The sequence below is a fragment of the Lethenteron reissneri genome, chromosome 62, assembly GCF_015708825.2.
Source record: "Lethenteron reissneri isolate LAM-NWPU_2019-01 chromosome 62, ASM1570882v1, whole genome shotgun sequence".
Classification (NCBI taxonomy): domain Eukaryota; kingdom Metazoa; phylum Chordata; class Hyperoartia; order Petromyzontiformes; family Petromyzontidae; genus Lethenteron; species Lethenteron reissneri.
Window position 1 is genome coordinate 3869490 of NC_083840.1, and position 27159 is coordinate 3896648.

Below are 27159 nucleotides of genomic sequence, written 5' to 3' on the forward strand. Positions count from 1 at the left end.
TGTGAATGTGTTTCTGTGAACATATTTTTTAATAAGCGTGTGAATGTGTGTACGTGCGTATGTACATGTGTGTACGGGCGTGTGAATCTGTATACGTGCGTGTGTACATGTGTGTACGTGCGTGTGCATCTGTGTGCGTGCGTGTGTACATGTGTGTACTTTTTTTCCATTTAAAGCTTTCGTGACTGCAGGGATTCATCTTCTTGGTTCTTTCGGTAAAGTCACGTAGAAGGGAAGTAATAAAATAATAAAAATAAAACATAATAAAATAATTCTCACGACGTTTCGGCTACAATGCAAGCAGCCGTCTTGAGGTGTTGTAGCCGAAACGTGAGAATTATTTTATTATGTTTTATTTTTATTATTTTATTACTTCCCTTCTACGTGACTTTACCGAAAGAACCAAGAAGATGTGTGTACTTGCGTGTGAATGTGTGTACGTGCATGTGTACGTGCGTGTGAATCTGTATACGTGCGTGTGTACATGTGTGTACGTGCGTGTGAATCTGTGTACGTGCGTGTGTACATGTGTGTACGTGCGTGTGAATCTGTGTACGTGCGTGTGTACATGTGTGTACTTGCGTGTGAATCTGTATACGTGCGTGTGTACATGTGTGTACTTATGTGTGAATCTGTATAGACGTGCGTGTGTACATGTGTGTACGTGTGTGTGAATCTGTATACGTGCGTGTGTACATGTGCGTACTTGCGTGTGAATCTGTATGCGTGCGTGTGTACATGTGTGTACTTGTGTGTGAATCTGTATAGACGTGCGTGTGTACATGTGTGTACTTGCGTGTGAATCTGTATACGTGCGTGTGTACATGTGTGTACGTGTGTGTGAATCTGTATACGTGCGTGTGTACATGTGTGTACGTGTGTGTGAATCTGTATATGTGCGTGTGTACATGTGTGTACGTGTGTGTGAATCTGTATATGTGCGTGTGTACATGTGTGTACGCGTGTGAATCTGTATACGTGCGTGTGTACATGTGCGTGCGTACGAATCTGTATGCGTGCGTGTGTACATGTGCGTGCGTGGTGTGCTTAATCTTCTAAGCTACGGAAGGCTGTCTGCATGTCATCGTACAGCTTGGCATAATCCTCTTTGATCTTAGCCTCTCCTTCTTGTGGGTCCTGCAAAGACAAAACAACGATCCCCCGTATAGCCTTAACGGACCAGTCACGGCGAGCTCAATGTCATCCAGCACTCACTCGCCTGTACACACGTGTACAACACACACAGACACGTGTACAACACACACAGACACATGTACAACACACATAGACACGGGTACAACACACACAGACACGTGTACACACAGATATACACATACAAAAGACAAAGATGCCCCGCATAGCCCGTAACAGGCAGCCTTTGTCTCCCCAGTGGCGATGTTTACTACACACCGCACCAGGTACTCATTTGAGGCCGAGTCGACCTGGGGGAGGCCCAGGACCGGTTCAAATAACCATCACTGGTGTTGGCTGTGAGCGAGAAATCGAACTCACACATTCACCACAAAGATCACCCGTATAGCCTGAAAAGCCTGTTGGGACAAGTGCTGTTAGCGAGCACATATTAAGGCCCGCACGGCACACGAGGGGGTGGGTGGCCAGCACCACGCCCGGCCGCCTTTGTCTCCCCAGTGGCGATGTTTACACACCGCACCAGGTAATCATTTCAGGCTGAGTCGACCTAGGGGAAGCCCAGGACAGGTTCAGATACTCGTTACCGGTGTTGGCCGTGAGCGGGAATCGAACCCGGGTCGCCAGGTTCATAGCGCAGTGTAGCGCTAACCGCTACACCACCGCTCCCCACACGGACACACACACACGGACGGACACACACACGGACACACACGCATGCACGGACACACGCACGGACACACACACGGACACACGCACACGGACGCACACACACACGCACGCACGGACACACGCACGGACACACACATACACACACGGACGCACACACACACATACACAAACATACACACACATACACACACACGGACGCACACACACATGGACACACACGGACACACACGCACACACGGACACACACACACACACACACGGACACACACACACGGACACACACACGAACGCACCTTGAACTTCATGGAGGTGAGACGGTACATGATCTCGTTCATGTTCTCGCGGATGACCGCCCAGGTGATCTTGTTGTCGCTCTGCGCCGTGGTCTCGACGGCGTGGCGCGCCATGTCGTAGAAGGCGATCATGTTGGAGAGCATGCCCACCGTCTTGTAGAAGGGGCAGAAGCGATCGTACGGCGTGTAGCCGTTCTGCTGCAGGAAGTCGTCCTTGATCAGCTTGGCCACCTCCAGCGTGATCTTGTCCGTCTCCGCCAGGGAGCTCTGCTCGACGCGGGCGGCGGTGGTGGCGGTGGTGGCGGTGGTGGTGGTGACGGTGGTGGTGGTGACGGTGGTGATGGTGGTGGCAGTGGTGATGGCGGCGGCGGTGGTGGTGATGGTGGTGGCAGCGGCGGCAGTGGCGATGGTGGCAGTTGAAGTTAGTGGTGGTGGTAGTGATGGTGGTGGCAGTGGTGGTGACGGTGGTGGCGGCAGTGGTGGTGACGGTGGTGGTGGCGATGGTGGTAGTTGTAGTTAGTGGTGGTGGTGGTGATGGTGGTGGTGGCGATGGTGGCGGTGGCGATGGTGGTAGTTGTAGTTAGTGGTGGTGGTGATGGTGGTAATGGTGGTTGCAGGTGGTTGTGGTGACGGCAGTAGCAGTGGTGATGGTGGTGGATGTAGTGCCACCACCGCCCCACACACAAACGCACACCCAACACACACAACACACACGCACAGCACACACAACACACACAGGCACACACACAACACGCACGAACACACACAGGCACGCACACACAGGTCACTCGTGCAAATGAGACTCCCACCCTGGTGGTGGGGTCATCTCACCTGGTTACAAACCTCGGATCAAGTCGATGGGCAACTGTCGGGCCTAGCAAAGGTGCGGTGTGACTGTGCGGTGTGACGGTGCGGCGGCTACGGTGCGGTGGCTACGGTGCGGTGTAACTGTGCGGTGTGACGGTGCGGTGTGACAGTGCAACTGTGCGGTGTGACGGTGTGACTGTGCGGTGTGACGGTGTGACGGTGCGTTGGCTACGGTGCGGTGGCTACGGCGCGCTCACCTTCCCCACGAGCTGCACGATCTCGGCCAGGTCCTCCTCCTCCTGCAGGATCTCGCGCGTCTTGGAGCGCAGCGGCACAAACTCGGGGAAGTGGCGATCGTAGTGCTCGTCCAGCGCCCGCATGTACTTGCTGTAGCTGATGAGCCAGTTCACCGACGGGAAGTGCTTCCGCTGAGCCAGCTTCTTGTCCAGACCCCAGAACACCTGGGGGGCGAGAGGGGGCGAGAGGGGGGGGTGGGGGAGGGGGGTGAGGGGGGGTATAGGAGGCACGTCATTGGCTGGCGCGGTGGCGAGATGTTCACTACCTCGCCTGGTACGCAGGAGGTCAACGGTTTGATCTCGACCCTGATGCCTGCTGCTGTATATTTGGAGTCTGCGTGTCTCTCTCTCATCATCATCATCACGGTGGCTAGGAGATGTTAACTACCTCGCCTGGTGTACAGGAGGTCGTGGGTTCAGATCCCGACCCTGACGCCTGCTGCTGTATATTTGGAGTTTGCGTGTCTCTCTCTCTCTCTCATCATCATCACGGTGGCTAGGAGATGTTAACTACCTCGCCTGGTACGCAGGAGGTCAACGGTTTGATCTCGACTCTGACGCTTGCCGCTGTATATTTGGAGTCTGCGTGTCTCTCTCTCATCATCATCACGGTGGCTAGGAGATGTTAACTACCTCGCCTGGTGTACAGGAGGTCGTGGGTTCAGATCCCTGACACCTGCTGCTGTATATTTGGAGTTTGCGTGTCTCTCTCTCTCATCATCATCACGGTGGCTAGGAGATGTTAACTACCTCGCCTGGTCTACAGGAGGTCGTGGGTTCAGATCCCGACCCTGACACCTGCTGCTGCTGTATATTTGGAGTTTGCGTGTCTCTCTCTCTCATCATCATCACGGTGGCTAGATGTTAACTACCTCGCCTGGTACACAGGATTTCTGCACACAGCGTTGGTGTGTAACGGTGTTTTTTCTGCAATATTTTGCTGTCTTTCATTTGAATTTTCTGTTTGCACTCAGTCACGTATAGTCACTTTAAGAATTTTTTTGTTTGTTGTTTGTTGCGGTTGCACCCGATTCAAGAGCCGAATGGCTCACAGGGCTCTATACCTAATCAATGAACTTGAAACTTGAACTTGGTCACTCGATCATCCTTCTCACGTACGGCCGATGCAAACCCAAGCACGGTAATCCCTCGCCACTTCGCGGTTCAAGTTTCGCGGCCTCAGTGCATCGCGGATTTTTCGAACTGATTTAAAGGCCTCATTATACCTGTGCAGTAACACCACCATCATCATCATCATTCATCATCACATTCATCGAACTGCACAGGTCTGTCATCGTCGTCATTGTCATCGTCGTCATTACTGGAGTCAAGTGTCATTGGTGAGTGTAGAACACCATAATACGCATCGTATGAGAGAGAGAGAATGTATAATATTAAGGTTTTATAATTAAATAGATTTAAGTAAAAGATATATATAAAATATAAATATACATATTTTAAATATTCTGGTACCCACACACACATAGACGGAAACTCCTAGGGGGCCAATCCTACTTCGCGGATTTTCACCTATCGCGAGGGGTTCCGGTCCCCATTAACCGCGATGAACGAGGGATCACTGTACCAACTTAACAAACTATTTTTTACTTCACGCAGTAAGGCCTCACACCATGCCGCATACGGCTCAGCGGGAATCAAACTCGTGTCGCCGGGTTCGCAGCGCGGGGGCGATAACCGTTGCACTGCCGCTCCCACGCTACACAAGCGCGCACGCACTCAGTCACTCGCGTGCGTACCTGGACGATACCGAGCGTGGCTGACGTGACAGGGTCTGAAAAGTCACCACCTGGAGGAGACACACTGCACACGCACACACACACACACGCACAGGTGTACAGCGCGTGTTGCATGTGTGTGTGTCTGTCTGCTGTTGTGGAGTGACTCATGTAGCCAGCTATGGATGCAGGGTTTGGTGGTGGTATATGTTGTTTATGTCGCTTATTGTGAAATGTCGGTCACAGTTCCTATGATCGCTGTTGCATTGCTTTTATGGCTTTATTTTGGTGATTTCGAAAACGTTTATTGGATTGGCCATGTTTGTTTGTTGTAGTACGGAGTTAGACTGATGGCTTTAATCTAAGTTGTCTTGTGGTTGTTGTTGTTGTTGTTTGACTTGCATCCCACTGGGATTTTTGCACACAGTGTTGGTGTACGGTGCTTTTTCTGCAATATTTTGCTGTCTTTTCTTGGATTTTCTGTTTGCGCTTAGTCACATAGTCACTTTAAGATGTTTTCTTGTTCATGTTTTTGTTTTTTGTTTGTTGCGGTTGCACCCGATTCAAGAGAGTGTGTGAGTGAGTGTGAGTGAGTGTGAGTGTGTGTATGAGTGTGAGTGAGTGAGTGTGAGCGTGAGTGAGTGAGCGAGAGTGAGTGAGCGAGAGTGAGTGAGCGAGAGTGAGCGAGTGAATGAGTGAGTGTGAGTGAGCGAGAGTGTATGAGTGAGCGAGCGAGCGAGCGTGAGTGTACGAGTGAGCGAGTGTGAGTGAATGAGAGAGCGAGCGAGCGTGTGAGAGCAAGTGTGAGTGTGTGAGTGAGCGAGCGTATGAGTGAGTGTGAGTGAGTGAGAGTGAGTGTGAGCGAGAGTGAGTGAGTTAGTGAGTGTGCGAGTGTAAGCGAGTGTGAGCGAGCGAGCGTGTGAGTGTGAGTGAGTGTGAGCGAGAGTAAGTGAGCGAGCGGGCGAGCGTGCGAGTGAGTGAGAGTGAGCGAGCGAGTGTGAGCAAGTGTGAGCGAGTGTGTGAGTGAGTGTGAGTGTGAGCGAGAGCGAGTGTGAGTGAGCGAGCGTGCGAGCGTGCGAGTGTGAGCGAGAGCGAGTGTGAGCGAGCGAGCGAGCGGGTGAGTGAGTGCGAGCGAGTGAGTGCAAGCGAGTGAGCGAGCGTGTGAGTGAGAGCGAGTGTGAGTGAGTGTGAGCGAGCGAGTGGGCGAGCGTGTGAGTGAGAGCGAGTGAGTGCGGGCGAGCGTGTGAGTGAGAGCGAGTGTGAGTGAGTGTGAGCGAGCGAGTGGGCGAGCGTGTGAGTGAGAGCGAGTGAGTGCGAGTGAGTGCGGGCGAGCGTGTGAGTGAGAGCGAGTGTGAGTGAGTGTGAGCGAGCGAGTGGGCGAGCGTGTGAGTGAGAGCGAGTGAGTGCGAGTGAGTGCGGGCGAGCGTGTGCCACTCACGCTCCCACGATGCTGACGCTGCCCTCGCGCTCCGGGTTGCCCAGGCACTTGACGCGCCCCGCACGCTCGTAGAAGGAGGCGAGACGGGCACCCAGGTACGCCGGGTAGCCGCTGTCTGCTCGCACACGCAGAGCCAAAGGTCCCCCAGTGTAGCCTCTAACACACTGTTGGGGCAAGTGCTTCGAGTGAGCTGTTGGGAGTGAGTGTTTGCATTGGTTGGGGAGCGGTGGTGCAGTGGTTGGCGCTACGCTGCGCTACGAACCTGGCGAACCTAGTTCGATTCCCGCAGTCAGTGTGTGTGTGTTTACGAGTGTGTGTTTGCGTGTGTGTTTGCGTTTTTCGTGTGTGCTTGCGCGTGCGTGTGCGTGTATGTGTTTGCGTGTGTGTTTTTTGCATGTGTGTGCGTGTGCGTTTGCGTGTGTGTGTGCGAGTGTGTGTATGTGTTTACGTGTGTGTGTTTGCGTGTGCGTGTGTGTGCGTGTGTTTGCGTGTGTGTGTGCGTGCGTGTGTGTATGTGTTTACGTGTGTGTGTGTGCGTGTTTACGTGCGTGTGCGTGTGTGCGTGTTTACGTGCGTGTGTGTGTGTGTGCGTGTTTACGTGCGTGTGCTTGCGTGTGTGTGCGTGTTTACGTGCGTGTGTGTTTACGTGTGTGTGCGTGTGTGTGAGTGTGTGTGCGTGTGCGTGCGTGTGTTTGCGTGTTTACGTGTGTGTATGTGTGTTTGTGTGTGTTTACGTGTGTGTGCGTGTGTGTGTTTGCGTGTGTGCGTGTTTACGTGTGCGTTTGTGTGCGTGTGTGTGAGTGTGTGTGTGCGTGTGTGTGCGTGTGTGTGTGCGTGTGCGTGCGTCACCGGCAGGCATCTCTGCGAGTCGTCCCGAAATCTCCCTCAAGGCTTCAGCCCAGCGGGACGTGGAGTCGGCCATCATGCTCACGTTGTAGCCCATGTCACGGAAATACTCGGACAGCGTGATGCCTACGCACGCACACACACGCAGACACACGGAGACACACGCAGACACACGGACACACACGGAAACACTCAGTCAGGAAATACTCGGACAGAGTGATGCCTACACACGGACACACACGGAGACACACGCAGACACACGCAGACACACACGGAGACACACACGGGGACACACACGCAGACACACGCAGACACAGAGACACTCAGTCAGGAAATACTCGGACAGAGTGAAGCCTACGCACGAAGACACACGCAGACACACGGAGACACACGGAGACACACGGACAAACACACGGACACACACGTAGACACACGCAGACACACGGAGACACACGGACACACACGGAGACACACGCAGACACACACGGAGACACACGCAAACACACGGAGGCACACGAAGACACACGCAGACACACGGAGACACACACACACACGGACACACACGGAGACACACGCAGACACACGGACACACACACACAGACACACGCAGACACGGAGACACAGACGGTCATGGAAGGTGCTGCTTGGTTAACAGCACTTGCCCCGGCGGTCTGGTGAAGGCTACCCAGGGCACCTTTGTGCGAGCGTCTCACCGGTGTAGATGGAGGCCTCTCGCGCCGCGACCGGCATGTTGGACGTGTTGGCCACCAGCGCCGTCCTCTTCATGATCGACTCCTCCTTGCCGTCCACCTCCATGGTCAACTACGGCAACAACAACAACAACAACGTCATCATCGTCCTCAGCACTACCACTGTCATCATCATCATCAGCACTGCCATGGTCATCATCATCGGCACTGTCGTCATCACTAGCATCGCTACCATGGTCAACTACGGCAACAACATCGTCATCGTCGTCGTCGTCAGCACTACCACTGTCATCATCAGCGCTACCATCGTCATCATCATCATCAGCACTGCCATGGTCATCATCGGCACTGTCGTCATCACTATCATCGCTACCATGGTCAACTACGGCAACAACATCATCGTCGTCGTCAGCACTACCACCGTCATCATCAGCGCTACCATCGTCATCATCATCATCATCAGCAGCACTACCATGGTCATCATCGGCACTGTCGTCATCGCTGGCATCGCAACCATGGTCATCATCATCAGCACTACCATCATCACTAGCACGGTCATCATCAGCGCTACCATCATCACTATCATCACTAGCACGGTCATCATCAGCGCTACCATCATCACTATCATCGCTAGCATGGTCATCAACAGCACTACCATCTTCGTCGTCATCATCACTACCATCGTCACTAGCATCGCTACCGTGGTCATCATCAACATCATCATCAACATCATCATCATCACTATCATCGCTACCGTGGTCATCATCATCGTCATCATCATCATCACTAGCATCGCTACCATGGTCATCATCATCAGCATCATCACTAGCATCGCTACCGTGGCCATCATCATCAGCACTACCATCATCACTAGCACGGTCATCATCAGCGCTACCATCATCACTATCATCGCTAGCATGGTCATCATCAGCACTACCATCTTCGTCGTCATCATCAGCACTACCATCATCATCACTGTCATCAGCACCACCGTCATCATCAGTCATCATTGCATCTCTGCAGTGTCGCTGTGATGAACCAAACCACCGACCCGGCCATTGCGAGCGTCTAAGACGGCCATGACGGAACCACCGACCTCCGGCCACGGTGAACCTCACCGACCGTGCCACGGTAAACCCCACCGACCGTGCCACGGTGAACCCCACCGACCGTGCCACGGTGAACCCCACCGACCGTGCCACGGTGAACCCCACCGACCGTGCCGCGGTGAAACACACCGACCGTGCCACGGTGAACCCCACCGACCGTGCCACGGTGAACCCCACCGACCGTGCCACGGTGAACCCCACCGACCGTGCCGCGGTGAACCCCACCGACCGTGCCGCGGTGAACCCCACCGACCGTGCCACGGTGAACCCCACCGACCGTGCCACGGTGAACCCCACCGACCCGTGCCACGGTGAACCTCACCGACCGTGCCGCGGTGAACCTCACCGACCGTGCCACGGTGAACCTCACCGACCGTGCCGCGGTGAACCTCACCGACCGTGCCACGGTGAACCTCACCGACCGTGCCACGGTGAACCTCACCGACCGTGCTGCGGTGAACCCCACCGACCCGGCCACGGTGAACCCCACCGACCCGTGCCACGGTGAACCTCACCGACCGTGCCGCGGTGAACCTCACCGACCGTGCCGCGGTGAACCCCACCGACCCGTGCCACGGTGAACCTCACCGACCGTGCCACAGTGAACCTCACCGACCGTGCCGCGGTGAACCTCACCGACCGTGCCGCGGTGAACCCCACCGACCCGTGCCACGGTGAACCTCACCGACCGTGCCACAGTGAACCTCCCCGACCGTGCCGCGGTGAACCTCACCGACCGTGCCGCGGTGAACCTCACCGACCGTGCCACGGTGAACCTCACCGACCGTGCTGCGGTGAACCCCACCGACCCGGCCACGGTGAACCCCACCGACCCGTGCCACGGTGAACCTCACCGACCGTGCCACAGTGAACCTCACCGACCGTGCCGCGGTGAACCTCACCGACCGTGCCGCGGTGAACCCCACCGACCCGTGCCACGGTGAACCTCACCGACCGTGCCACAGTGAACCTCACCGACCGTGCCGCGGTGAACCTCACCGACCGTGCCGCGGTGAACCTCACCGACCGTGCCACGGTGAACCTCACCGACCGTGCTGCGGTGAACCCCACCGACCCGGCCACGGTGAACCCCACCGACCCGTGCCACGGTGAACCTCACCGACCGTGCCGCGGTGAACCTCACCGACCGTGCCGCGGTGAACCCCACCGACCCGTGCCACGGTGAACCTCACCGACCGTGCCACAGTGAACCTCACCGACCGTGCCGCGGTGAACCTCACCGACCGTGCCGCGGTGAACCCCACCGACCCGTGCCACGGTGAACCTCACCGACCGTGCCACAGTGAACCTCACCGACTGTGCCGCGGTGAACCTCACCGACCGTGCCGCGGTGAACCCCACCGGACCGCCGCTCACCTCGGGGAAGTCTCGCAGCACCTCGGACATCTCGTTTCCGCGCTCGCCGCAGCCCACGTAGATGATGACGTCGCTGTTGGAGAACTTGGAGAGCGACTGAGAGATCACCGTCTTACCGCAGCCAAACGCGCCGGGGATCGCCGTGGTGCCGCCCTGCACGCAGCTGACACCGTCACCGCCACCACCACAACCACAACCACCGCCACCAGCCACAACAACCGTTACATCAGCCACCATTGCATCAGCCACCACAACCATTACATCAACCACCATTGCATCAACCACCACAACCATTACATCAACCACCATTGCATCAACCACCACAACCATTACATCAACCACCATTGCATCAACCACCACAACCATTACATCAACCACCATTGCATCAGCCACCACAACCAAAACCACCACGACCACCGCCACCAACCACAACAACCTTTACACCAACCACCAATACCAACACATGACCCACCACAACCATTACATCAACCACCATTGCATCAGCCACAACAACCAAAACCACCATCACCACCACCGTAATCACCACTGCAACAACCACATCCATTACATCAACCACCACATCTATGGGTGACTATGGGCGACGAGTGGTGAGCGAGCAAGCGAGCGTGCGAGCGAGCATGCGAGCGAGCGGCTGAGCGAGCGTGTGAGCGAGGGAGCGTGAGCGAGCGTGCGAGCGAGCATGCGAGCGAGCGTGTGAGTGAGGGAGCGTGTGAGCGAGCGTGCGAGTGAGCGGGTCAGCGAGCGGCTGAGCGAGCGTGTGAGCGAGGGAGCGTGTGAGCGAGCGTGTGAGTGAGCGGGTGAGCGAGCGGCTGAGCGAGCGTGCGAGCGAGCGTGTGAGCAAGCGAGCGTGTGAGCGAGGGAGCGTGTGAGCGAGGGAGCGTGTGAGCGAGGGAGCGTGTGAGCGAGCGAGCGTGTGAGCGAGCGTGTGAGCGAGCAGCTGAGCGAGCGAGCGTGTGAGCGAGCGTGCGGGTGAGCGAGGGAGCGTGTGAGCGAGGGAGCGTGTGAGCGAGCGAGCGTGTGAGCGAGCGTGCGGGTGAGCGAGCGTGTGAGCGAGCGTGCGAGAGCGTGCGAGCGAGCGTGCGAGCGGGTGAGCGAGCGTACGGGAAGAGTGCGTCCAGCACGCGCTGCCCGGTGAGCAGGGGGTTGTTGGCGGGCAGCTTCTCGGCGACGGGGCGCACCTGGCGCACGGGCCACACCTGCACCATCGTGTGCTTCTCCTTGACGCCCTCAAACTCCAGCTCCAGCACCACGTCCTGCACACAGCGGGGGGGGGGCGGGGGGGCGGGGGGGGTACGGAGTGGGGGTGTGGGGGGTAGTGGGGGGGTAGTGGGGGAGGGGGGGATACGGAGTAGTGGGGGAGTAGTGGGGGGGTAGTGGGGGGGTGGTGGGGGAGGGGATGGGGGGAGAGGGGGGGGTAGTGGAGGAGGGGGATATGGAGTAGTGGGGGAGTAGTGGGGGGGTAGTGGGGGGGTGGTGGGGGAGGGGATGGGGGGGGGTGGGGGGGATACGAAGTGGGGGGAGTGGGGGAGGGGATACAGTGGGGAGAAGGGGGGGGGCATGGGGGGTAGAGGGGAGGCGAGGAAAGGCCAATGAACCCCTTTTCCCCAAAATCTGTGAAGGCGGGGGATCTTTGTCTCTGTGTGTGTGTATCTGTGCATGTGTGTGTGCCCGTGTGTTTGTGCGTGTGTGTGCACGTGCGTGTGTGTCCCTGCGTGTCTGCGCGTGTGTGTGTCTGCGTGTGTGTGTCTGCGTGCGTGTGTCTGTGCGTGTGTGTCTGCGCGTGTGTATGTGTGTGTGTGTGCCTGTGTGTTTGTGCGTGTGTGTGCACGTGCGTGTGTCCCTGCGTGTGTGCGTGTGCGTGTCTGCGCGTGTGTGTGTACGTGTGTGTGTATGTGTGTATGTGCGTCTCACGGAGGTGTCGTAGGAGCCGGCGGGGGCGATGTAGCTGACGGTGCCGCGAGCTCGAGGCGGCACCATGAGCCGGTGCTTGATGAGCGAGTTCTCAAACACCACGGCGTAGATGTCGCCCCCGGTCAGGTGACCTCCCACCTGCACACACGCGCACACACACACACACGCACGCACACACGCGCACGCGCACGCACACACGTACACACACACACGCACACACACACGTACACACGCAAACACGCACACACGCGTACACACACACGCACACACGCACACACGCACACACGCACACACACGCACACACACGCACACACGCGCACACACAAGGACACGCACAGATAAAGGTCCCCCGTGTTGCCTGTAACAGACCATCTCCACCACCCTCAACACCCTCCCCACCATCGATACCACCACCCTCACCACCATCGATACCACCACCCTCAACACCACCATCCCCACCACCCTCACCACAACCACCAATACCACCACAACCACCACTACCAATATCACCACAAACATTCCCCGTGTAGCCTTAACAGACTGTAGGGGCAAGTGCTGTTAGCGAGCACCTATAAAGGCCGGCACGGCACACGAGGGGGTGCGTGGCCAACACCACGCCCGGCCGCCTTTGTCTCCCTCAGTGACGATGTTTACTACACACCGCACCAGGTACTCATAGGGGAGGCCCAGGATCGGTTCAAATTATCGTGCCCGCTCACCCACCCACTCTCCCACTCACTCACCCACTCATCCACCCGCCCACCCACCCACTCACTCACCCGCCCACCCATTCACCCGCCCACCCACTCACCCACCCACTCACTCACCCACCCACTCACTCACTCACCCACCCACTCACTCACCCACCCACTCACTCACCCACCCACTCACTCACCCACCCACTCACTCACCCGCCCATCCACTACCCACCCACTCACTCACCCACCCACTCACTCACCCCCACTCACTCACTCACTCACTCACCCACCACCCACTCACCCACCCACCCACCCACCCACTCACTCACTCACCCACCCACCCACCCACCCACCCACCCACCCACTCACTCACCCACCCACTCACTCACCCACCCACCCACTCACTCACCCACTCATCCACCCACCAACTCCTTCACCCACCCACCCGCATGTTCTTCTCGGGCTTGAACTCCCACTTCTTGTCTGCGCTGAGTGCGCTGACGTTCACTCCGCGGGGGATGTAGATGCCACCCCCTCACCCTCCCACCCACTCACCCACCCACCCACCCACTCACTCAGCCACTCTCTCACCCACCCACCCACTCACCCACCCACCCACCCACCCACTCACCCACCCACCCACCAACTCCTTCACCCACCCACCCACCCACCCACCCGCATGTTCTTCTCGGGCTTGAACTCCCACTTCTTGTCTGCGCTGAGTGCGCTGACGTTCACTCCGCGGGGGATGTAGATGCCACCCACTCACCCACCCACCCACTCACCCACCCACCCACCCACTCACTCAGCCACTCTCTCACCCACCCACCCACTCACCCACCCACCCACCCACTCACCCACCCACCCACCAACTCCTTCACCCACCCACCCACCCACCCACCCGCATGTTCTTCTCGGGCTTGAACTCCCACTTCTTGTCTGCGCTGAGTGCGCTGACGTTCACTCCGCGGGGGATGTAGATGCCACCCACTCACCCACCCACCCACTCACCCACCCACCCACCCACTCACTCAGCCACTCTCTCACCCACCCACCCACTCACCCACCCACCCACCCACCCACTCACCCACCCACCCACCAACTCCTTCACCCACCCACCCACCCACCCACCCGCATGTTCTTCTCGGGCTTGAACTCCCACTTCTTGTCTGCGCTGAGTGCGCTGACGTTCACTCCGCGGGGGATGTAGATGCTCTTGCTCAGCTCGGCGATGTCCTGCAGGGGCCGCTGGATGCCGTCGAAGATCGAGTTCATGACCCCGGGGCCCAGCTCCACGGAGAGCGGCTTGCCCGTGCGCAACACCGGGTCGCCCACCGTCACGCCCGCTGCCAGCGCCGTCAAGGGCACAACCGCGGCGACGACAACCGCAACCACGGCAACAACCGCGACCACGGCAACAACCGCGGCGACGACAACCACAACCACGGCAACAACCGCGACCACGGCAACAACCGCGGCGACGACAACCGCAACCACGGCGACAACCGCGACCACGGCAACAACCGCGGCGACAACAACCGCAACCACGGCGACAACCGCGACCACGGCAACAACCGCGGCGACGACAACCGCAACCACGGCAACAACCGCGACCACGGCAACAACCGCGGCGACGACAACCGCAACCACGGCAACAACTGCACGACAACAACAACCACAACGACAACAACCGCGACGACAACAACAACCACAACAACAACCACAACGACTACCGTAACAACCGCAACGACAACAACAATGACGACAACAACCCCAACAACAACCTCAACCACAACAACCACAACAACCACAACGACAACAACCCCAACAACCGCAACGACAACAACCACAACGACAACAACAACCCCAACAACAACGACAACAACCCCAACAACCGCAACGAAAACAACCACAACGACAACAACAACAACTACCGTAACAACCGCAACGACAACAACAACCGCAACGACAACAAAACCTGCAAAAACAACAACCGCAACGACAACAACCAGAACGTATATGTACGTGTGTGTACGTGTGTGTACGTGCGTGCACGTGTGTGTACGTGCATGTGTGTACGTGTGCGTGTACGTGCGTGTACGTGCGTGTACGCGCGTGTGTACGTGCGTGTGTGTACGTGCGTGTACGTGCGTGTACGTGCGTGTACGTGCGTGTACGTGCGTGTACGTGCGTGTACGTGCGTGCGCGTGCGTGTACGTACGTGCGCGTGCGTGGGTGTACGTGTGTGTGTGTGCGTGCGCGTGCGTGTGTGCACGTGTGCGTGTGTACGTGCGTGTACGTGCGTGTACGTGTGTACGTGCGTGTACGTGCGTGTACGTGCACGTGCGTGTACGTGCGTGTACGTGCGTGTGCGTGCGTGTACGTACGTACGCGTGCGTGGGTGTACGTGTGTGTGCGTGCGTGCACGTGCGTGTGTGCACGTGTGCGTGTGTGCGTGTGTGTGTGCACGTGCGCGTGTGCACGTGTGCGTGTGTGCGTGGCGTAAGAGAGGATACAGGTCTCCTCGTACACCTGTATGGTGGCCATCTCCCCCTCCAGGCGGATGATCTCCCCCACCAGCTCGCTGTGCCCCACGCGCACCAACTCGTACATCGCCGCTCCAGACATACTCGACGCAGTCACCACTGGGCGAGGGGGGGGGGGGGCATGGGGGGGGGCACGGGGCATGAGGGGGGGCATGGGGAGGGAGGGCACGGGGGGGGGGGGCATGGGGAGGGGCACAGAGGGGGGGGGGTCAAGGTGAATGGTGTGTGAACCAATCCTGACCCCTCCCTTCCACCCCTGTGATCAGTGGTTGTTGTGGTTGTTGTGGTTGTTATTATCGTGGTTATAGCTGTGGTGGTTGGGTTGTGGTGGTGGTGGTTGTTGTTGTGGTGGTGGTTGTTGTGGTTATTATGGTGGTTGGGTTGTGGTGGTTGTTATAGCTGTGGTGGTTGGGTTGTGGTGGTTGGGTTGTGGTTGTTGTTATAGTTGTGGTGGTGGTGGTTATTGTTGTGGTGGTTGGGTTGTTGTGGTTATTATGCTGGTTAGGTTGTGGTGGTTGTGGTTGTTATAGTTGTGGTGGTGGTTGTTGTTGTGGTGGTTGGGTTGTGGTTGTTGTTGTAGTTGTGGTGGTTGTTTTGGTGGTTGTTGTTGTAGTTGTGGTGGTTGTTTTGGTGGTTGTTGTTGCGGTTGCCGTGGTGGTTTGGTTGTTGTGGTTGTTGTTATAGTTGTGGTGGTTGTTGTTATAGCTGTGGTGGTGGTGGTTGTTGTTGTGGTTGTGGTGGTTGTTGTTATAGTTGTGCTGGTTGTTGTGGTTGCCGCGGTGGTTTGGTTGTGGTGGTTGTGGTGCTCACCGGGGCCGGACACGGCGTACACGAACCCGTAGGCGCTCTCCTTCTCCTCGTCGCGGATCTTGGCCAGCTTCGAGAAGTCCATGGCGGTAGCGGCAGGTTCCCTGCAAGGCACCCGCATCAACAACCTCGTCAGCGCCACCACCATCATCACCCTCGCCACCACCAACACCACCAACACCACTCTCATCACCCTCGCCACCACCACCCTCACCACCCTCGCCACCACCAACACCACCCTCACCACCCTCGCCACCCTCACTACCATCCACCACCCTCGCCGCCACCATCACCACCCTCGCCACCATCATCACCCTCGCCGCCACCATCACCACCCTAACCACCATCACCACCCTCGCCACCACCAACACCACCCTCGCCACCATCACCACCCTCGCCACCATCATCACCCTCGCCGCCACCAACACCACCCTCGCCACCATCACCACCCTCGCCACCATCATCACCCTCGCCGCCACCATCACCACCCTAACCACCATCATCACCCTCGCCACCACCAACACCACCCTCGCCACCATCACCACCCTCGCCACCATCATCACCCTCGCCGCCACCAACACCACCCTCGCCACCATCACCACCCTCGCCACCATCATCACCCTCGCCGCCACCAACACCACCCTCGCCACCAACACCACCCTCGCCACCATCATCACCCTCGCCACCACCAACACCACCAACACCACTCTCATCACCCTCGCCACCACCACCCTCACCACCCTCGCCACCACCAACACCACCCTCACCACCCTCGCCACCCTCACTACCATCCACCACCCTCGCCACCACCATCACCACCCTCGCCACCATCATCACCCTCGCCGCCACCATCACCACCCTCGCCACCATCATCACCCTCGCCGCCACCAACACCACCCTCGCCACCGACACCACCACCATCACCACCCTAACCACCCTCATCACCCTCGCCACCACCCTCACCACCCTCGCCACCACCACCAACACCACCACTCTCATCACCCTCACCACCCTCACCACCCTCATCACCCTCACCACCACCAACACCACCCTCACCACCCTCGCCACCACCAACACCACCACTAGCACCACCACCCTCGCCACCGACACCACCACCCTCACCACCCTCACCACCACTAGCACCACTACTCTCACCACCCTCACCACCCTCATCACCCTCGCCACCACCAACACCACTACTATCATCACCACTCTCATTACCACCACCACCACCACCGATACTACCACTGATACCACCACCATCACCATCACCCTCACCACCATCATCACCACCGATACTACCCTAATCACCACCGACAGCATCACCCTTATCACCACCGATACCACCACTAGCACCACCACTAATACCACCACCGATACCACCACTAGCACCACCACTAATACCACCACCCTCACCACCACCCTCAACACCACCCTTACCACCACCCTTACCACCACTGACACCACCACCATCACCACCCTCACCCTCATACCACCACCCTCAACACTACCACCACCCTCACCACCACCATCCCCACCACCCTCACCACAACCACCAACCACCACCACCACAAACATTCCCCGTGTAGCCTTCACAGACTGTATTGGCAAGTGCTGTTAGCGAGTAGCAGCACCTATGAAGGCCGGCACGGCACACGAGGGGGTGGGTGGCCAGCACCACGCCCGACCACCTTTGTCTCCCCAGTGGCGATGTTTACTAAACACCGCCACACCAGGTTACTCATTTGAGGCCAAGACGACCTAGGGGAGGCCCAGGACCGGCGTTCGTGGTGGCCGCCGGTTCCAAAGCGCGGCACGACTTTAACCGCTGCGCCACTGCTCCCGGCCAACACCACCACCATGACAACATCTGCCCCCGGTGAGTTTTTAAAAAATCACTCACCAATAACCGTCAGGTTAATTAATAACCTGATCATCCTGGCAAAGAGTCACGTGGTACCTGGACTCAGGACAGAAGTTTCACATCAGCAGGAGGAAACCTCGTGTCTCGTTTTACAACACCGCCCCCCCCCCCACCCCCGTTGCGCAAACGGCTTCCTAATAACCGCAAGCGACTATTCGCAGATGGCCGTGTCAGAGACACTGAGCTGGCAAAATGAAAGATTATGTTCGAGACCTGGGTCTGGGTGTCTTTCACTATCTCTAAGAGGGTTCATAATGGCCGTGTCAGAGACAGTGAGCTGGCAGAACTGAGATGCTAGGGTTCGAGACCTGGGTCTGGGTGTCTTTCACGCTCTCTAAGAGGGTTCATAATGGCCGTGTCAGAGACACTGAGCTGGCAGAACTGAGATGCTAGGTTTCGAGACCTGAGTCTGGATGTCTTTCACTATCTCTAAGAGGGTTCATAATGGCTGTGTCAGAGACACTGAGCTGGCAAAACTGAGATGCGAGGGTTCGAGACCTGAGTCTGGATGTCTTTCACTATCTCTAAGAGGGTTCATAATGGACGTGTCGGAGACATTGAACTGGCAGAACTGAGATGCTAGGGTTCGAGCCCTGGGTCTGGGTGTTTTTCACTATCTCTAAGAGGGTTCATAATGGCCGTGTCAGAGACACTGAGCTGGCAAAATGAAGATGATGTTCGAGACCTGGGTCTGGGTGTCTTTCACTATCTCTAACGAGGGTTCATAACGACCTTGTCGGAGACGCTGACCCAGCACTACCGAGATGAATAGGTTCCCCGGGTCTGGGTGTCTCTCTCGCTCTCATTCAGGGGGTTCGCAATGATGCTCTAACCCAACAAGGTCCCTCCAACGTGCCCGACACCGCTGATGAGAGTCACAAAGCCCCCGAAACAGTCTTCTTGGTTCTTTCGGTAAAGTCACGTAGAAGGGAAGTAATAAAATCATAAAAATAAAACATAATAAAATAATTCTCACGACGTTTCGGCCACAACGCAAGCAGCCGTCCTCAGGTGAAGAGCAGGTCTGTCGAGACGACAGAGTCTGAATGACACACCCCAGGCTTGGAGCGTCTATTTAAGCTGGGAGGGAGGAGGAAGAGCGCCTTGACAAAATAATTTGCATATCAAGAGGAATTTTTGCATATTTTTGGAGAAATGCAGATATGCGATTAGTACTACTTGTGAAATGCGTAGGAGGTTTGGCGAGGGGTTTAAAGTCATGTTTTGCCCGTGCATTATTATTTTATTATTTCCCTTCTACGTGATGACTTTACCGAAAGAACCAAGAAGATGAATCCCTGCAGTCACGAAAACTTTAAATCGAAAATTCCCCCGAAACTGCTCCAGAGCTTTGTGCTTTCTGAATCAAACACCGCTGCGTAACAGCGGTGCGGGGAGTAGCCGGGCTGGATGGCCACGAAACAGATGTTGGTATTGACACACGGAGACAGATGCAGAGCGGGAGTTCAGCCCTTGGCAGGGCCAGGTGCCTAGTCATCTCGTGCCGCACAGGGGCAGCTGCCACTGGGCGTGCCCCCTACACATGGAGACGCAGAGCGGGAGTTCAGCCCTTGGCAGGGCCAGGTGCCTAGTCATCTCGTGCCGCACAGGGGCAGCTGCCACTGGGCGTGCCCCCTACACATGAAGACGCAGAGCGGGAGTTCAGCCCTTGGCAGGGCCAGGTGCCTAGTCATCTCGTGCTGCACAGGGGCAGCTGCCACTGGGCGTGCCCCCTACACATGAAGACGCAGAGCGGGAGTCCAGCCCTTGGCAGGGCCAGGTGCCTAGTCATCTCGTGCCGCACAGGGGCAGCTGCCACTGGGCGTGCCCCCTACACATGGAGACGCAGAGCGGGAGTTCAGCCCTTGGCAGGGCCAGGTGCCTAGTCATCTCGTGCCGCACAGGGGCAGCTGCCACTGGGCGTGCCCCCTACACATGGAGACGCAGAGCGGGAGTTCAGCCCTTGGCAGGGCCAGGTTCCTAGTCATCTCGTGCCGCACAGGGGCAGCTGCCACTGGGCGTGCCCCCTACACATGAAGACGCAGAGCGGGAGTCCAGCCCTTGGCAGGGCCAGGTGCCTAGTCATCTCGTGCCGCACAGGGGCAGCTGCCACTGGGCGTGCCCCCTACACATGAAGACGCAGAGCGGGAGTTCAGCCCTTGGCAAGGCCAGGTGCCTAGTCATCTCGTGCCGCACAGGGGCAGCTGCCACTGGGCGTGCCCCCTACACATGAAGACGCAGAGCGGGAGTTCAGCCCTTGGCAAGGCCAGGTGCCTAGTCATCTCGTGCCGCACAGGGGCAGCTGCCACCGGGCGTGCCCCCTACACATGAAGACGCAGAGCGGGAGTTCAGCCCTTGGCAAGGCCAGGTGCCTAGTCATCTCGTGCCGCACAGGGGCAGCTGCCACTGGGCGTGCCCCCTACACGTGGAGACGCAGAGCGGGAGTCCAGCCCTTGGCAAGGCCAGGTGCCTAGTCATCTCGTGCCGCACAGGGGCAGCTGCCACTGGGCGTGCCCCCTACACATGGAGACGCAGAGCGGGAGTTCAGCCCTTGGCAAGGCCAGGCCCCGAGTCATCTCGTGCTGCACAGGGGCAGCTGCCACTGGGCGTGCCCCCTACACATGGAGACGCAGAGCGGGAGTTCAGCCCTTGGCAGGGCCAGGCGCCTAGTCATCTCGTGCTGCACAGGGGCAGCTGCCACTGGGCGTGCCCCCTACACATGGAGACGCAGAGGGGAGTTCAGCCCTCGGCAAGGCCAGGTGCCTAGTCATCTCGTGCCGCACAGGGGCAGCTGCCACTGGGCGTGCCCCCTACACATGGAGACGCAGAGCGGGAGTTCAGCCCTCGGCAAGGCCAGGCGCCTAGTCATCTCGTGCCGCACAGGGGCAGCTGCCACTGGGCGTGCCCCCTACACGTGGAGACGCAGAGGGGAGTTCAGCCCTCGGCAAGGCCAGGTGCCTAGTCATCTCGTGCCGCACAGGGGCAGCTGCCACTGGGCGTGCCCCCTACACATGGAGACGCAGAGCGGGAGTTCAGCCCTTGGCAGGGCCAGGCCCTGAGTCAAAAGATTGAACTTTGTTGACGCAGGAATGCTGAGGTGTGCGAAGGTGGGAGGGGGTGGGAGGGAGGGGTGGGGAGGGGGGAGAGGGGGTTGGAGGGGGGAAGGAGGAGAGGGGGGGGTGTGGGGGGCAGGAGTGGGTGGGGCAGGTGGGAGGGGAGTGTGGGTGGGGCAGGGGGGAGGAGGGGTGGGTGTGGGGGGGGAAGGTGGGAGGGGGGTGGGTTGTGGGGAGGGGGGAGAGGGGGTTGGAGGGGGGGAGGAGGAGTGGGGGGGGGGGTGTGGGGGGGAGGAGTGGGTGTGGGGGGGGCAGGAGGGAGGAGGGGTGGGGGTGTGGGTGGGGGGATGGGAGGAGGGGTGGGTGTGTGGGGGCTGCATGTGCCTGTGTGTGTGTGTGTGGGGAGGGGTGGGTGTGGGGGGGCTGCATGTGCCTGTGTGTGGGGGGGGAGGGGTGGTGGCTGTTGACGTAAACACGCCTCTCTCCCGCCCGGGCCCGGCTCGGCCCGGCTGTAGGTGGTGCTCCCCTCCGTGCACCACCACCACCCAGATCGCCGTCTCTCCCCCACCCCCCACACACCCCCCACACACCCCACACGCAGCGGCAGCGGCAGCAGCAGCCAGAGGCAAGGAGACCTTGACAGGCAGTCACGGAGCAGCGACACCAACACACTCGCTCACCCCGCCCACCCGCTCACCCTGACCACCCGCTCACCCACCACTCACCGCTCACCCGCTCACCCGCCGCTCACCCACCACTCACCGCTCACCCCGCCCACCCGCTTCACCCGCCACTCACCCACCACTCACCGCTCACCCCGCCCACCGCTCACCCCGCCCACCCGCTCACCCTGACCACCCGCTCACCCGCCACTCACCCACCACTCACCGCTCACCCCGCCCACCACTCACCACCGCCCACCCGCTCACCCTGACCACCCGCTCACCCACCACTCACCGCTCACCCGCTCACCCGCCGCTCACCCACCACTCACCGCTCACCCCGCCCACCCGCTCACCCGCCACTCACCCACCACTCACCGCTCACCCCGCCCACCGCTCACCCACCGTTCACCCACCACTCACTGCTCACCCGCCGCTCACCGATCACCCGCCGCTCACCACTCACCCTGCCCACCCGCTCACCCGCCGCTCGCCCACCACTCACCCACCACTCACCCGCCGTGGTGGCAGTGTGTGACATTGGGTGGCACTGAACGGTGCCGTGTCGTTGTTCGCGACGCGGGGTTTTGCTGGTCACTCTGCGTGCACTTGCCCCAACAACCTGTCAAAGGCTACATGGGGGACCTGTGCCTCTGTGTCAGTGCGTCTTTGTAATGCGGGTTATGCGTGCGCGCGTGTGCGCGTGTGTGCGCGTGTGCGTGCGTGTGCGTGCGTGTGCGTGCGTGTGTGCGCGTGTGCGCGCGCGTGTGTGCGTGTGTGCGCGTGTGCGTGTGTGCGCGCGTGTGCACGTACCGGTGTGGAGTTGTTGAATTTCACAGCAAAGTCCAGACCTACGCGGAGAGACACGCGCGTACAGGTTACACTCACGCGCAAAGACAAAGATCCCCCGTGTAGCCGCGACAGACTGTTGGGGCAAGTGCTGTTTACAGCAAGCAGCGCCTATGAAGGCCGGCACGGCACACACGAAGGGCCGGGTGACCAGCGCCACGCCCGGCCGCCTTTGTCTCCCGAGTGTTGATGTTTACTGGAAACAGCATTCACGGCCGAACATTAAACAATCGGCGCTGATGCGCAGACACTGATAGCGCCAACACAAAATTAAAGACAAAGGCCACCCGTATAACCTGAACAGACTCTGAGGGCAAGTGCTGTAAGCGAGCAGCGTCTATGAAGGCCGGCACGGCGCACGAGGTGGTGGTGTGGCCTGCACCATGCCCATAGAGACATACACACACTTGCTCACCCACTCGCTCGCTCACCCACTCGCTCACTCACACACTCACTCACTCACTCACCCACTCACTCACCCACTCGCTCACTCACCCACTCACTCGCTCACCCACTCACTCACTCACCCACTCACTCACACACTTCCCCACACACTTCCCCACACACTTGCTCACCAACTCACTCACCCACTCACTCACCCACTCACTCACCCACTTCCCCACACACTCACTCACCCACTCACTCACCCACTCACTGACCCACTCACTCACCCACTTCCCCACACACTCGCTCACCCACTTCCCCACACACTCACTCACTCACCCACTCACTCACCCACTCGCTCACCCACTCACTCACCCACTTCCCCACACACTCACTCACCCACTCACTCACCCACTTCCCTACACACTCACTCACCCACTCACTCACCCACTTCCCCACACACTCACTCACACACTCGCTCACCCACTCGCTCACCCACTTCCCCACACACTCACCATCCACTCACTCACCCAGTCACCTACACGCTCATCCACACACTCATATCTGTCAACCCATTATCAGTGGCTAACTTATTACAGACCAATTCAGACCTTATTGGTCACCCCGTGCCCTTATAAATCTCAACGTACATCCTACACAGTCCCATCACAAGGGAGAAACACAAACAAATAGACAAAACAAAACGTGCCCGTATTGAAACGGTTGTACACCGTATGGACCTGAAAACTCAGTTTCCCTGTACAAGAATTAGGGGTAAACCGTGTGGGTTGACACGGTGTGTCACTCACTCACCAACTAATCCGCTCACCCGTTCGTGCATTCACTTACCCAACCACACATTAATCCACTCACTCACCCACTCACTCACTCACCTTCTCCCACCCACTGACTCATTCATTCACTCCATCACCAAAGCCACTCACTCACCCACTCACTCATTCACTCAACCCACACACTCACTTATTAACCCACTACTTGGAGTTAGCACGGTTGGCGACATACGGTGTGAAATAAATTCAACATATGGACCACTCACAAGCCCACTTACTCACTCACCTATTCACTCACTCACCCACTCACTCATTCACCCACTCACTCATTCACCCACTCACTCACTCACATATTCACCCAATCACTCATCCACCCACTCGCCTACTCACTCATTCACCCACTCACTCACTCACTCACATATTCACCCAATCACTCATCCACCCACTCACCTACCCACTCATTCACCCACTCACTCACATATTCACCCAATCACTCATCCACCCACTCGCCTACCCACTCATTCACCCACTCACTCACTCACTCACATATTCACCCAATCACTCATCCACCCACTCACCTACCCACTCATTCACCCACTCACTCACTCACTCACATATTCACCCAATCACTCATCCACCCACTCACCTACCCACTCATTCACCCACTCACTCACTCACTCACATATTCACCCAATCACTCATCCACCCACTCGCCTACCCACTCATTCACCCACTCACCCACTCACTCACATATTCACCCAATCACTCATCCACCCACTCGCCTACTCACTCACTCACTTGCTCGCTCATTCACCCACTCACTCACATACTCACCCACTCACACTCACCAAATTACTCATCCACCCACTTCTCTACTCACTCACTCACCCACCTGCTCGCTTATTCACCCACTCACTCACATACTCACCCAATTACTCATCCACCCACTCGCCTACTCACTCACTCACCCACCTGCTCTCTCATTCACCCACTCACTCACATACTCACCCACTCACTCACACATCCACCCATTCGCCTACTCACTCACTCACCCACCTGCTCGCTCATTCACTCACTCACATACTCACCCAATTACTCATCCACCCACTCCTCTACTCACTCACTCACCCACCCACCTACTCGCTCATTCGCCCACCATCAACTCCTCATTCATCCACTCGCAACTCCGATTAGCGCGGTTGGCAAAGTACGGTGCGAAACAAATTAAAAACACACTCGCTCACACACCGACCCACGTACTCGCACTCACCCACACGGCCACTCACCTTGATCCTGTGAACCACTTGATCACACACACGCAGAGAACTCTTGCAAACTCCCAGCTCTCAGCCTCCCTGCGACTTCTGAAGTCGCAAGCAACTCCTCTGACGTGTGAGCTATCCCCCCAACCCCACGTGTCTCCCCACCTCGCCCGCTCCACGTCAATCCCAGGCAGCAGCAGCAGAGGCCGGATCTCCCCGGGTGAGCGAGGGGAGCGAGAGGAGACCGGCACGGACCGGCAACAGGAAGAAGACGACAACGTGCCCTTGCCAGCGTGTTTACACAACCGCGGCGGAGGCATTGTGGCCAGCTCTGGCTCCGCTTGGTCACTCACTCACTCACTCGTTCACTCACTCAGTGAGCGAGTCAGGAGATCAACCTTTGCACGCCAAAGTTCATTCATTCTACCGATAATCAACTAACTCACTCACTCGTTCACTCACTCAGTGAGTTCACTCACTCAGTGAGCGAGTCAGGAGATCAACCTTTGCACGCCAAAGTTCATTCATTCTACCGATAATCAACTAACTCACTCACTCGTTCACTCACTCAGTGAGTTCACTCACTCAGTGAGTGAGTGAGTAAGGAGATCAACCTTTGCACGCCAAAGTTCATTCATTCTACCGATAATCAACTAACTCACTCACTCGTTCACTCACTCAGTGAGTTCACTCACTCAGTGAGTGAGTGAGTAAGGAGATCAACCTTTGCACGCCAAAGTTCATTCATTCTACCGATAATCAACTAACTCACTCACTCGTTCACTCACTCAGTGAGTTCACTCACTCAGTGAGTGAGTGAGTCAGGAGATCAACCTTTGCACGCCAAAGTTCATTCATTCTACCGATAATCAACTAACTCACTCACTCGTTCACTCACTCAGTGAGTTCACTCACTCAGTGAGCAGGTCAGGAGATCAACCTTTGCACGCCAAAGTTCATTCATTCTACCGATAATCAACTAACTCACTCACTCGTTCACTCACTCAGTGAGTTCACTCACTCAGTGAGTGAGTGAGTAAGGAGATCAACCTTTGCACGCCAAAGTTCATTCATTCTACCGATAATCAACTAACTCACTCACTCGTTCACTCACTCAGTGAGTTCACTCACTCAGTGAGTGAGCGAGTCAGGAGATCAACCTTTGCACGCCAACGTTCATTCATTCTACCGATAATCAACTAACTCACTCACTCGTTCACTCACTCAGTGAGCGAGTCAGGAGATCAACCCTCTGCACGCCAAACTTAATTCATTCTTCATAATCAACGTTTTTGGGTTTAGAAAACGTTGATTATGAATAAAATTGGTCGCGAAAGCCTACGTGTTAATTCATTCTACCGATAATCAACTCACTCACCTGTTGAGTCAGTTCACTTACTCACTCAGGAGTTCAACCTTTGCAAGCCAAACTTCATTCATTTTACCGATAATCAACTCGCTCACTCACCTGTTAAGTTAGTTCACTTACTCCCTCAGGAGTTCAACCTTTGCAAGCCAAACTTCATTCATTTTACCGATAATCAACTCGCTCACTCACCTGTTAAGTTAGTTCACTTACTCACTCAGGAGTTCAACCTTTGCAAGCCAAACTTCATTCATTTTACCGATAATCAACTCGCTCACTCATCTGTTAAGTTAGTTCACTTACTCCCTCAGGAGTTCAACCTTTGCAAGCCAAACTTCATTCATTCTACCGATAATCAACTCACTCACTCACCTGTTAAGTCACTTACTCACTCAGGAGTTCAACCTTTGCAAGCCAAACTTAATTCATTCTACCGATAATCAACTCACTCA

The 27159-nt window shown here is 57.3% G+C and overlaps 1 protein-coding gene across 1 annotated transcript; it reads right to left on the reverse strand.

Moving 5' to 3' along the window:
* On the reverse strand, positions 1–25466 carry ATP6V1A (ATPase H+ transporting V1 subunit A). The gene is made up of 16 exons (XM_061576820.1): positions 25366–25466; positions 22869–22906; positions 16420–16520; positions 15580–15708; positions 14195–14409; positions 12366–12503; positions 11556–11707; positions 10434–10596; positions 7951–8059; positions 7241–7363; positions 6392–6506; positions 4975–5038; positions 3179–3382; positions 2115–2381; positions 1005–1137; positions 1–800 (listed from the first exon to the last, which is right to left on the reverse strand). The coding sequence occupies exons 3-15, from the start codon at positions 16499–16501 to the stop codon at positions 1048–1050; spliced, it is 1851 nt and encodes a 616-aa protein (XP_061432804.1). The 5' UTR covers positions 16502–16520; positions 22869–22906; positions 25366–25466; the 3' UTR covers positions 1–800; positions 1005–1047.
* Between the last annotated feature and the right edge of the window lie 1693 nt (positions 25467–27159).